The sequence below is a fragment of the Pagrus major genome, chromosome 17 (assembly GCF_040436345.1).
Source record: "Pagrus major chromosome 17, Pma_NU_1.0".
Lineage (NCBI taxonomy): Eukaryota > Metazoa > Chordata > Actinopteri > Spariformes > Sparidae > Pagrus > Pagrus major.
In genome coordinates, this window is record NC_133231.1 from 19378562 (window position 1) to 19391311 (window position 12750).

Below are 12750 nucleotides of genomic sequence, written 5' to 3' on the forward strand. Positions count from 1 at the left end.
CATCGTGTCTGCAAGTCAGTAAGAGACACACACGGCATGCTTTACAACAGATTCATACTTAAAACAGGAGGTCAAACTTTAATATAAATAAGCTTCAATATTATGAACCTCTGAGCTCAGCTTTAAGTGTAACTTAGTCACTAGTGTGTACCAGAGACAGTCTTCCTATTCGTTTGGATATGCATAGATCAATAGGAGAGACAAAATACAAACATGAACGGTTACATACAGTCACGGCACCAGTGTTTTTGCAAGTTTGACTCATTTACAACTCATCAAAAGTAGTATTTATATTCCTGCAAACTTTCCTTTTGGATTTAAAATAAAGCGATCTTCCTAATTTCCATCAAGGAACCTATAAAGGAAGGGAGGGTCTGCTTTGGACCCGACTGTGCTGTCGGCTGTACTGAAGTCTATGGGAGATGCATGGAGAAACACACTAAAACCCAACATATCCACGTCGTGTAACTTCTGATGAAGAAATGTCTCCAGGAAATTAAAGAACACACTTCAGAGAGTAGGTTAACGATGGATTTTCTCTATCAACACAATGTTCCTCCCTTGATTTCATTTGGGAAAAGCTCCTGTTCGCAGTGTAATGGCAGTCTCATCAGCGATATTAGATCAGACTGACCCCATCTGGTCAAGTATTTATCAGCCCCGTCAATCACTGGTCGTAAACCTACTCTCTGAAGTGTGTTACAGACTTCATTACAGCTGACACCACACTCTGGCATCAAAGGTGGTGACGTAATAACCCTTCCTGCTTTATTAGGTTCCTTGACTTCCATTAAAACCTCTGAATTGTTTGTTTTGTCAAGGCTTCGTTACTGTGTGGATTCAGCTGCATTATCGCACATCAATAACAATAACTTAACTGGCAAAAACAAACGGAGGTTCACAACGTTCACTCTGCAAGTTTAAACCGAAGCTGAAGGAAAAGAAAACAGGCTGCATGGAGGAGAACAAAAACACACTAAGAAATGTAAAAATGTGGCACACGTCGTAGTAAATGGACGTAAACGTGCAAAGACACTGGTGGTCCTTCAATGCCTCACCGGGTGATGCCTCCACAGTACCTGTGCCTGTATGAACACACAAAGACGAACAGTGCTAACACGTCTAACTCCGCAGTGCATAGAAGGTTTACAACAAAAGGTCTTGGGAAGAGATGGTGCACTCAGCTGCTGCTCGATAACTGATGGATTTTGACACGACCGTCTTGTACTTACAGTATACACTGCTCTAATTATGGTAACTTGATCGATGACATCTCAAGTGGCAAATTCAGTTAAACCGTTTTCACATTGTTTTAGTAAACAAAGTAGTCCAGTTATCCTTATTATTGTGGATGGTTTTTTTCATGCACAAACACTGCAATTTTCCTACCACAAAACAATGAAAGTTCAGTCATATGTCACAACTCAAGTATCGATTTGCCCTCAGCTTTGTTAGCATGGATGCACCTTCCCAGTGTTAAAAACAAAGGTACCAAGAGCAGGACAACGCAGATACGTGGGTCATATCGGAGCAACAGCTTTTACAATCAAAACAGTTTGTTTCAGGAGTAAAACGCCCGTCTCTGCTTCTCTTTGGAATTTCCTCTGTGTGTAGATATTAAACGTATTTTAGTGCATTCCCTGAAGAGTTTTCTGTAATGAGGTGTTTGTTTATCAAAAGAAATGTCTGTCATTTTCCTAGAGAAGTTTTTTTCCATGCTATGTGAAGGTACGTCCTGTCCCATGGCATCACTTCTTGGGGTTGTCAGGGTTCAGCCATGAACCGTCCTCCTCCACCTCCCGCCGCACGACCAGGAGCATCTCTGCCACGTCCTGAGAAAGCTGTTCGCTGAGAAATGTGCTGAAAGAGACACATGGGCGACAGGGGAGAAAGGGTTAGATAAACTCTGGACGCACACACAGGGCAGATTAGTAGAGTGCAGCGTTCTAACACAAACAAACAGTGAGGTAAGCCCCATGTGATCACTCATATGGGATGACTCACTCGTTGAGACACAGTTCAAGCAGCAGACAACAGCCAAGTTTTGATGTAATTCAGAGCAGAGCCCAACACAGACACAGACACAGACACACAGACACACACACACACACACACACACACGCAGACTACATGTCTGGCTAGATGTTAAATGCACATTCTTACCGTAGTTCTGCTTCTCCCCCGATACAGACAGGACTCTTCAGTTTGGAGTCGAGGTTGTAGTACTGTCCGTTTACTTGCCGAACTGCGAGCCAGTGCCGCCGTCGGAGCGGGAGGGAAACTATCCCCAGAGATACTCGCGATGGGACATTGAGAATAAAACCCTGCACCTTTGACATGCAGAGGCTCTGAACTGTCCTGCAGGAGAGATAGCGAGAGATGGATATTAGCTAGTGGAGCAGAGAGAGGCACTGAGACGAAACTAAATCCACAATCCAGCAGCATTAAACAACTTAAACAAATCGCCCGCAGGCTCGCAAAGGCAACTGAGAGACGGGAAAGGTCAAGTCACGCTACAATCCAATCACATTAGGGCCAGTAAAGAAGCGATAAATAAGTGTAAATTACTAAAATTGTTACATGGAGCCCCTTTAATTACTGTGCAACATGCCTTGAGGTTGCACTACATGATGGTCGAGTATTATGGTCTACTACTTGTGCAGAAATGGATATCTCTGTTTATCTGTGAGTCTAAAAAGATGCATTTGTTCACACACAAAGATTATTTGAGATATTCATAATAGCTTCCTAATCATCAAACTACAAACAAACTTCTTTATCTTTTGCCAAAAGATAAAAGTTGCACCTTCAAATAAGAAAGCCATGCCCAGAAATGCAAAGTAATGTATATTTTTGGATGGATTTGTCCTTTAACCACAAAGATGTAAGTGCAGTAAGGCTTGAAGCTGCAGAGCGTCTCACTCACCTGCGTTTGTCCCACCACACCGCAGCCAGCTCCCTGCTCTGTAGTGCCGCCATGATGACGTTGACATCATAATTTCCCGTGCCTAACACTGAGCGATGAGGATTCACCACACACTGTGGAGCCAGCCTGCAGAGAAGGAGCCGTAGAGTACGTTTTAAAGGGAAAGTCCACCTCGTATTTGGTACAGCTGAGTTTTAAATGTGGCTATATATATCAATACTAAATACACATTTTCTACAGTACTAATATAGCAGTACCAGCTCCACCTCTCACTTTCTCTTCCCTTTGACACACACACACACACACACACACACACACACACACACACACACACACACACACACACACACACACAATGTTTAGAGGCCTAATCCAAAGACAAAAAAATAATATTTCTAAGAAAGTGTGATATTGAATGTTCACTACAGTCTGTCTGCTGTTCTTTGCTACTAGCCAAGAAAAGTTGTATCTTTTAGTAAAAATCTAAAATGTCATGTACTCAATGTTTCACGTCCAAAACATTAGACTTCCCAGTATTGTGACAACACTAACCATGACTGCTCTGAGGTTTTGTTTGTCCCTTTTTTTGTATGAACGTCTCCACATTCTGGGCTGTCCATGGTGAGTTAAAGGGTAACTCCACCAATTCTACGCATTCAGGTGTGTTTACATGTCTTGGGGAGTCAGACTGCATATGGCTAAGAGTGGCTAAGTTGCATTGTGGGTAATGTAGGTGAGGGGATTTGAGAAGGAAGAAGAATGTGTGGAATAAAAAGGTGATATCTCTGGTTCTGCTGTATCAATTTTGATCATTTGTAGGAGTGCAATGTTAGACCAGAGGACTGCTTTTCAAAACCTTGTGCCTAAATTACCCACAATGCAACTGGGCCACTGAGTGACTTATATGGAGGCAATCTATCAGATTAAATGCAGCTTCCTCTTGAGCTTTATACCACTTGTTTCACATATGCAGCAGTCCTCCCTGAGACCTGTAAACACACTTTAATGTGTAACTTTGGTGAGTTACTCTTTAACTGAGATACAACTGCAGAATTGCTCTTCATTTGAATAAAGCATGTTTGTTTATAACAACCAGGACATAGTTTCTGTGAGGCAGTGAAGTCACAGGGTTTCCAGCACGCAATTCTTTAGCCAAGGTCATGAGCTACACAGATCATGACTTACCTCATCTCATGGTCTATTAGGTTAGTAAATGGCGCCTTGTACAATAGCCACACTAAGTACAATGGCTTTTGCAATGTGGAATTGACTTTACTGGCAGAGGCAATAACATTCCTGGATTCAACACTAGTCTCTGGAAGAGTTTTTCATCCCACACACTGTTTAACAGCATGTGAAACTAGGTCAGGGTGTGGAAAACAACCTGAACATCCACACGCTGCTCCATAATTCAGTTACAAAGCGTTCCCTGGGCAAACCTTTGGAGAAAATCACACTGTATTTCTTTTTCACTTGTTATCGAGCAGCAGGGTAGATGTTCAAAGGTATTTCTATTAACCCACAGATGTCTAGCAGTCTGCCTGGCATCATAAAGTGTACGCCGGGGGCCAAACCAAGACTGTACCAATCCTCTCTGCTGCGTTAACCATGGCAGGCTGACAGTGTCCGGCACAGTGGGGGCAGATACTGGATTTTAAGTGTTGGTTTCACCTCTGGGAAACATTATATCAGCCTGGAGAGAGAGAGTAGACATCTGTGGGGTTATAAAAAAGGAACTGAAGATGCAACCAGCTGCTGCCTAACAGGTAACAAATAACATACTGATGGGGAACACTGTGTGACTAAATTATGGATTCATGCATGCCACGCTGAGGTCATGAACAGGGCTAGGGGCCAATATCATGTGAGGGGACATATTGTTTTGACTAATGCTCCTCATTAATTAACCCATCTGTTAATTCAAGTACAGTTAAACGTGTTTTTCTCACCGACACATGATCACAATGTTACCCTACCGTTTGCAGATGTCATCGGCTGTCTCCTTGGTGAACACCCGCTCCTGGAGCACGTTGTTGAGTGCATGAATCGCGCACAGCTCCAATCGTTGCTTCTCATGAAACACTTCTCCTTCGCTCATACTAATGCTTACCACACACAAAGACACAGGAGAAGCACCGTAAACAAAGTAAACATTGGCTAGCCTAGCATGTAGCACATGAGTGTGTGTGTGTGTGTGTGTGTGTTAGCTAGCACAGTTTGCAGTCCATTCAGGCTAACTGTAACTTAAAAGTCGCTAGCTTACCGTAACGGATGCTAAAGTGTGGCAGCTTTGGTGACTGCACTCTAGTTTGGCGGCAAAGCAAACGGCAAAGTGCACTACTATTAATCAACAATAGCTAAATGAAGCTACTGACCTGCTGATGAAGCGATTCCCAGTTAAACAGATGCTGGAGTCTGACAGCTACATCCAGAAACCGGAAGCAGTTCCGTTGTTTTTGTTGTGATGTTTTTGTTGTGCGGATGGCACGCCCATTTACGGTATTTACAGCAGCACTGGGAAAAAACGTCGCTTTTAATCGTCGGCCGTGAATCTGTTTTATGTGTTCAAATTAAAATGCAATAAATGAACGTATCTCCCTTGATACACACACAGACGTCCTTATTTCAGCAGGCTGTCGGGTCTCATGTCTACTGTGGATGTTGTGTTGCAGCGCCCTCTAGTGTTCAGCCTGCTTATTGGTGCTCATAATGGTGGAGGTGCTGATTTCTGGATTTTGCTGTTAAAAAATATGGATGATAAGAGTTGCTGCAACAATCATCAGTGCTGGAATGTAATTAAGTACATTTACTGAAGGACTCAATCAAGTTTACACTTCTACTCCTCTACATTTCAGAGGGACACACACCCCAGATTCACATTATTGATACAAACAATACTTACAGGCCTACTTTACTTCATGGTACTGTGCAAACTAGGGGTCGACCGATATGGCTTTTTCAGGGCTGATACAGATTATCAGAAATCAAAGAGACAAATAACCGATATTTGGAACGAATACTCATCTGCAGTAAAAATGAAAATCTCAGTGTCCTCGCTGCAGCGGCCTACGGTCGGAGTCTGTCCTGTGGCCCTTTGCAGCGAGTCGCCCCCCAGATCAATCTGTGATGGAATGAACCGAAATACAATTTACCTTTGTGCCATTTTGAGGTACTTTACTTGAGTATTTCCTCTTTCTGCTATTTTATACTTCTTCTTCACTACATTTATTTAATAAATTTAGCATTAGTTATGGGCTATTAATTGCGATGTGTCACCAATCAGATATTGTTGTGGGCGGGACATTGTGTAAGAGGATCGTACATCAGAGCCAAAGTAGCACATTTTTGAATTAGTTTATTTTATCAGCAATCTGACAGAAAAATCACTGATACCGATTATCAGAAAAATGCTGACTATCGGCCCCGATAATTGTCCAGGGCTGATAATCGGTCTACCCCCAGTACAAACATATCCTAATACTCTGGCTCCACCTGCTTACCAGGATACAAAGCCTTCTGTTTACAAACTGTTTACATTTCAGCATATATATTTATTACTACCTGTTCATACCTACTCATATCACAGTAATTATGTTTATTTCATTAACTGGTTATAAGATGTTTGTACATCACAGTATAAATATTTATTTTCATACCTGTGTACCACTTATTATTATATGTATATTCAAAGGTTAATTTGATTGTCATTTAACAAAACAGGGTTGTTCAACAAAATGTAAGATAAGACTTTATTAATCCCTCAGCAGGGAAATTAAAGTGTTATAGATAAAAATATAGAACAGAACAAGCATGATATAAAGATAAAGTGAAAAAAGTGATAATAATAATGATAATACAAAATAATAAGACTATATACACTATACACTATTTACCTTTTGCTCACAGATATGACCAAGGAGGACAATTGCATATAATAATTACCCCATAGTTGTTTTAGCTCACTTTGGTTAATTACCTTGCTTGTGAGTTATATAAGTTAGTATCTTAAATCATGTTCAATCAAAACTGGATATTCTTTAAAAATCTCACTGAATCATGGTTGTGTATTTCTGCTGCTGTGAGAACAAAGCAGCGAGTTAAAGGGGCACTTTGTAGTTTTGGAGAAGAAATTCAAACACAGAATTTATCATTTTAAACATCAGTGAGCTAAGAATACAAACTCAGAAATGTAATTTTTTTTCCCCCATAAGTGAATAAACAAGCTGTTCTCAGAGAAAAATAAGGTCCCCAGAACACTGTTTGAAGCTAAAAAGTTGTGTTTGTAATGAAGAGTTTGTTTATCTAGTATGTTTAGGCTTTGAAAAATCAGTCAATGATTATTGATGATGATTAAAAATGTATCCCCCAAAACAACATAGTGCACCTTTAAACAGAGTTATGTTGTTTTTAACTGGGTTATAGGTACAGTCTACAGTGGAAATACGTTTTAAGATATTTTTGTTGTATACTTGACTTTTTTGTTGTGTGTGATGATTATATGAACTCATTCTTGTAATGCCAACTAAACTAAACTGAACTAAATTGGAGAGTAGGTTGTGAAAGAGGCCAGTTCTTACCATAAGTATAAACATTTTTTTAAAACAAAGATATGGTACTGCTTCAAGGAGCCTAGGTTTTTATGGTATATGACGTTCAACAACAGTCTGTGGAGGTTTAAAACATTTGGGCATTTTAAAACAAGAAAACCTTCGTGATATAAGCTGAATGTTTCTAGTTACCAAGAGTTTTATTGCCTTTAACAGCTGTGTCTTCACAGTATTGTTCAGAGGGGGATGTGAGTTTTTTAAACGGACCAATAGCTGACTCGCATCAGTCATATTTTCGATTCTGCGTGGCTGATTGGACTGCCGACTGTGACGAAACGATAACAACGCGCCATGATTGGCTCACAGTTTCTGACGTATCATGTCACTAAGATGCCCATTGGTCTGTGGTAATAGGTTAAACTGAGGATCGTATTTTTGTTCCTGTGTCAACGAAAAGAAGAAAAGAACAGTAACCAGTGAGACCCGGCTAAGTTTTCATCAAAGATTGTTTTTTTTCCAATCATAACCAAACAGTCTCTTTATATCTGACACCAGCCGGACACACACCGCCTCAGCAGAACTCTTTTTGAAGATGGTAAGTCGAATGACCGAGCTTATTGCTAATGGCTAACAGCGGTAGCTGCTAGCTTGATTCGATGTTTAGCCGTCGCCAGCGGTCGAGCTTTTAATCCGTTTTGTGTGTCTAATTGTCTCTGAGGTCAATTAAAAACCCTCATTTACATTTGTGTAATTTAATCAATGAACTGGTCATAAGTAGGTACTGTATCACACATTATGAAACCACCGAGCAGCTTTTACATAAACGATATCAAATTGAGGCTAGGCTAGTAGCTAACCTTAATAGTAATGAGTGCTAACGTAACGCTAAAGTTATCTATCGATTGATCGGCTGATAACCGATCACAATGGCAATACCATTATGATAATGTTAAGGTTAATAATACCTGGCTTTCGTGATTGTGTTGATGCTGGATAAACTAAGCAGTTACATAAACAATTGAGTTGAAACTTGTTTGAAACAAGAAAAGATGAAGAGTCTAAATTAATGTTGGAGCTGGATTTACCTTATGCCTGTATTTATATAAGAAATTAAGCTATGTGTGTGTCCGCCTGGTATTTTATTTATAATAACTTAAGCTTTTAAGGCATTAAAATAAGGTGTGCCGTGACTAAATGCCCCAATATGGCTTAAAGTAGCTGATACAAGTACATTTCAAAACTTTAATTGGCAGTTTTGTGTAGCCACATTCAAAATGAAGTTGCAAAACGGGTTGCGTATTACAAGGAAATAAGACCATAACACTTGCCAGTATGGTATTTATTTCTGGTAGTCGCATGAGATATTATGGTGTATGAAAATCACAACCAAAAAAGTTTTATTTAGCGTTTTGTAAGTAGTTGTGGGCCATTATCAATATATACTAGATACAGTCTTCAATGAGACCATTTCTCAGTATTTGTCAAAATACCCGACTTTGAGATCTTCCCTTTTTGTAGGATTATGTTTGCACACCACAGTTGTCTAAACCATCTTTCTGTCTCTTTCACAGAACTCCAATGTGGAGAATTTACCTCCTCATGTTCTTCGCTTGGTCTACAAAGAGGTTTCAGCTTTAGCAGCGGACCCGCCTGAGGGTATCAAGATTTATCCCAGTGAGGAAGACATAACAGAACTGCATACAGCCATCGAAGGACCTGGTAAGGATAGCAATATGGTGTCATCCAATGATAAGACATTTTAAAATGAAAACATGTCATGCTACTAATGTTTGTATTTTGCATTGAAGCTCACAATGGTCTGCACCTCGCTGTGTGTGAAGTAAGAAATGGCTGCATGATAACTCAGACACTTAAAATGTAACCTTTTTTAGAATCTTACACAGCAGTGTCCTCCACCTCTCAGGGTCTGTTTCTGTCCGTCCACGAGACAGTTTTCTTATTATATTGTCTCACTTGTCCATTAAAACGTCTGAAACCCAGGTTAAGTGGAATTACTGAAAGGTCAGTACAGATCATGTACTTTGACATTTTATTGATTGGGCATGCAAACCATTAGGGAAAAAAATCAAATGATCCTTGAGTAGACCATACACTTCAAAGGTCAACTTTAAAAAATTAGATAAATAAAGAGAAGTTGGCATGCTCCATAATTGTATCACATCCACTCTTGAGAAAATAATATCCTATGCACTTCTTGCCTTTTATAATGCCAGCTGTGGATTAATTGCTCACGTTGATCTTATGGTTTCTTGTGTACTCCTACTTGTAACTGATTTAATGTTGTGCCTGTGTCATACCGCCACTACACATTCAGTATAAAGGCTTTAATAGGTTGATAACTATTTGGCGGCGAAGAGCGATTTCACTCAATGACAAACCTTTTAACACTATCCTTCGGTAATAACAGCCCTCACCTGTTTACCTCGCTTGCCTATGATGGCTTGTCTGTTCCACTGTGTTTAGGTAGCTGGTGCTTAAATGTTAAGTTCTGCCACCAGCTTCATGGAACTACCATCATTACATCATTTACTCATTATAAACTCCTTAAGACATCCAATAATGCATAGAAACAGTTCTTTCCATGGCTCCTTGAAAATTAACATATTAATACATATAGGCACTTTTCCTGGATTTTGTACATGTAGCTGATTACATGCGAGACACATAACCCACTTAAACCACACAGCCAACAATGTCCATGATATCCTGTCACTGTGAGCTCATTGCTTCAGGCCTTGTTATGGATAAGTAGGCCTTGAAGAGCCAGACACTTCTCTCCATTTCATTAACTCCTCCACAGACCAACTTCTGTGCATCACTTTGATTTATTAGGTCAGACACTAGTATTGGTATCGTACTTTATTTGCAAACAAACTGCATCCAAAATTGACATATTTCATGTTGCAATACAGTAAATTTAAGTTAATATATACATTAGACTGTATGTGACAGTTTTCTTCATAAACCCATATGGATTCTGATAAAGGCACAAGTTTGAACTCACTGATCCATGGCTGACTTGGATGTAACATTTTCTGTTTTTGTAAGTTGACTCAGTTGCCGCTCTATGACCCTCTTTCTTTTCATGGAGCAAGTTTGGCAGAATTGATGAAATGAATTCTTTATGCTTTGACAGAGGGAACTCCGTTTGCTGGTGGCGTTTTCCGAATGCGTCTGGTCCTCGGGAAGGACTTCCCTGCGGTTCCACCCAAGGGGTATTTCCTGACCAAGATATTTCACCCCAATGTGGGCCACAAGGGAGAGATCTGTGTCAACGTGTTGAAGAGGGACTGGAAGGCAGAACTCGGCCTCCGACATGTCTTACTTGTAAGAGGGACCATCAGTCTTTGATGCTCTGAGTGTCAGCCTGTGTTGCCTCTGCTGTTTTTACATATCTCCTTTATTTCCCCGCAGACGATCAAGTGTCTTCTCATCCATCCGAATCCAGAGTCGGCACTGAACGAAGAAGCTGGCCGTTTGCTGTTAGAGGACTATGCAGAATATGAGTCCCGAGCTCGTCTGCTCACAGAGATCCACGCCATGGGCGGAACCTCTGGGGCACCTCAGGACCCTAATGACGGCCCACAGCCGAAGAAGCACGCAGGTGACCCCACGAAGAGAGCGGGACCCAGTGCAGCAGCTGTGCCAGCAGCTCTGGGTAATGGAGCTAATGGAGCCAGTACCACCAGCAGCAATAGCAACAGTAGTAGTAGCTCTAATAATGTAGCAGGGAAAAAGAAAGCAGATAAAAAGCGTGCATTGAGGCGACTTTAATACCTCAGCGAAATTCTCAGTGTGTGTGCGTACGTGTGTGAGCGCGAGAGTGTGTATATATAAATATTGAAGTGTGCTGACGATGTTTTTTTTTTTCTTTTTTTCTGACTCTTTCTACCACCTATCCAGACTGTCCACTTGGTATTCATACTTTACCTTCTGTCTTGCCACCACTTTGTCCTGTTGGCATTACAGGTTTTGTTAATTATTTCCATACCTAAAGACACAATGAGAAATATCTGTTCCGATTTTAAAGGAAAGACGATACCGTCACTGCGGAAATCATGCCATCTGTTGTATTTTGCCCTCAGCCTAGCGTGAATGAATGATACAGGGAATGGATTTCACTGTGCAAAACATGGCCTCTAATGTCTGTCCATCACCGAGACTTCACTGCTACAGTCTCAGCTCTTTTTAAAGTGCTTCTTGGTAAATGCTGCTGTGATGGTACTGTGTACTGCTCAGCCAGGCTCACTCGTGAGTGTAAACCAGGATGCTGATTTAATTAAAATAAAATTTTCAAATTGAGCTCGAAGGAAATAATGGTAGAAGTTTCTAAAAAGATTATGCAAGACATCGGTGGGTTCACTATTGGGAGAGAAATGTTGTCAGTGTCGCGCAAAATAGTAACATCTTTTAAAATTGTATTTTTCATATTGTGACCTGAATGAAGTAAAGGTATGGAAAGAGTTAGCAGTGGAGTATAAGAGGTAGGTCTGTTATGTTCGTCATGGAATCTCAACTCGTTTTTAAGTTTTTCTAAAATAGTTTCACTGTCCAGTATTTTCAAAAGTTGTTTATAATCGACATGTTCATATTCAGCTGTCTTGTGGTTGTGTGTGAAGACCTAGATCAGTGGCTTTAAGGGAACAGGGTAGGCTGCCAGACTATAAAAAATGAATAATTTATTCTCTGTATTAAGCATACAGTGGTGTGACTTGTTGAAACTACCCCTGCTCCCATGCAAAGCAGCGTGTGCTCTCACATACCCAGCTGTCCGACCAGCCATGTGGGTACCTGAGAAGACATCTGCAGGAAAAACTTCCACGTTTGATAGAACTCGTCTCCCGACCCGTTGCACTGGGGAGGTTTCCTGGGCAGGTTTTCTCTCTGTACTAAATGCATGCGGGGCCTACATTTCCCAAGGAAACACATCTGATGCACTGTGTTAAATTGGATGGAAAAGGTGCCTCTGAAACTCCTGTCATTGTGCAGACTGTTGGCTGGACATTTTGTGTCCATTTTAAATTATTTAAATTAATAAAACATTGAAATACGAGAAGTGAAATAAAAATGAGTCATACTTGTCTTTTTTTTACATGCATAATTGTTTATTGAGGTAAAAATGTAGGTGTGTGTATCAGTTTAGCTGCTGAGAATGGATACTAAGGTGAAGCTTTTACTGTTCAGTGGCGTATAATAGCACTTCATCTTGTTTATAGTGGTCTGTTCTGCAGTGATGGAATAACCATTATGAGGAAA

The 12750-nt window shown here is 40.6% G+C and overlaps 2 protein-coding genes across 2 annotated transcripts; one reads left to right on the forward strand and one right to left on the reverse strand.

The window, feature by feature from the left end:
• Positions 1–51: 51 nt before the first annotated feature.
• On the reverse strand, positions 52–5480 carry josd2 (Josephin domain containing 2). The gene is made up of 5 exons (XM_073484895.1): positions 5302–5480; positions 4903–5031; positions 2927–3052; positions 2164–2358; positions 52–1860 (listed from the first exon to the last, which is right to left on the reverse strand). Exons 2-5 carry the CDS (start codon positions 5022–5024, stop codon positions 1749–1751), a joined length of 555 nt encoding a protein of 184 aa, XP_073340996.1. The 5' UTR covers positions 5025–5031; positions 5302–5480; the 3' UTR covers positions 52–1748.
• Positions 5481–7899: 2419 nt separating this feature from the next.
• Positions 7900–11796, forward strand: ube2s (ubiquitin-conjugating enzyme E2S). The gene is made up of 4 exons (XM_073484565.1): positions 7900–8068; positions 9045–9192; positions 10631–10821; positions 10909–11796. Exons 1-4 carry the CDS (start codon positions 8066–8068, stop codon positions 11266–11268), a joined length of 702 nt encoding a protein of 233 aa, XP_073340666.1. The 5' UTR covers positions 7900–8065; the 3' UTR covers positions 11269–11796.
• The last annotated feature ends 954 nt before the right edge of the window (positions 11797–12750 follow it).

What these genes read in the sequence shown, in the direction of transcription:
- ube2s (XM_073484565.1), top strand. An exon ending in TACAGCCATCGAAGGACCTG is followed by an intron (nt 9,193 to 10,630) that starts GTAAGGATAGCA and finishes ATGCTTTGACAG; the next exon opens with AGGGAACTCCGTTTGCTGGT. An exon ending in GCCTCCGACATGTCTTACTT is followed by an intron (nt 10,822 to 10,908) that starts GTAAGAGGGACC and finishes ATTTCCCCGCAG; the next exon opens with ACGATCAAGTGTCTTCTCAT.
- josd2 (XM_073484895.1), bottom strand. Translation starts at nt 5,024, where the DNA reads ATGAGCGAAGGAGAAGTGTTTCATGAGAAGCAACGATTGGAGCTGTGC. An exon ending in GCCGATGACATCTGCAAACG is followed by an intron (nt 3,053 to 4,902) that starts GTAGGGTAACAT and finishes CCTTCTCTGCAG; the next exon opens with GCTGGCTCCACAGTGTGTGG. An exon ending in GGGGGAGAAGCAGAACTACG is followed by an intron (nt 1,861 to 2,163) that starts GTAAGAATGTGC and finishes TGTCTCTTTCAG; the next exon opens with CACATTTCTCAGCGAACAGC.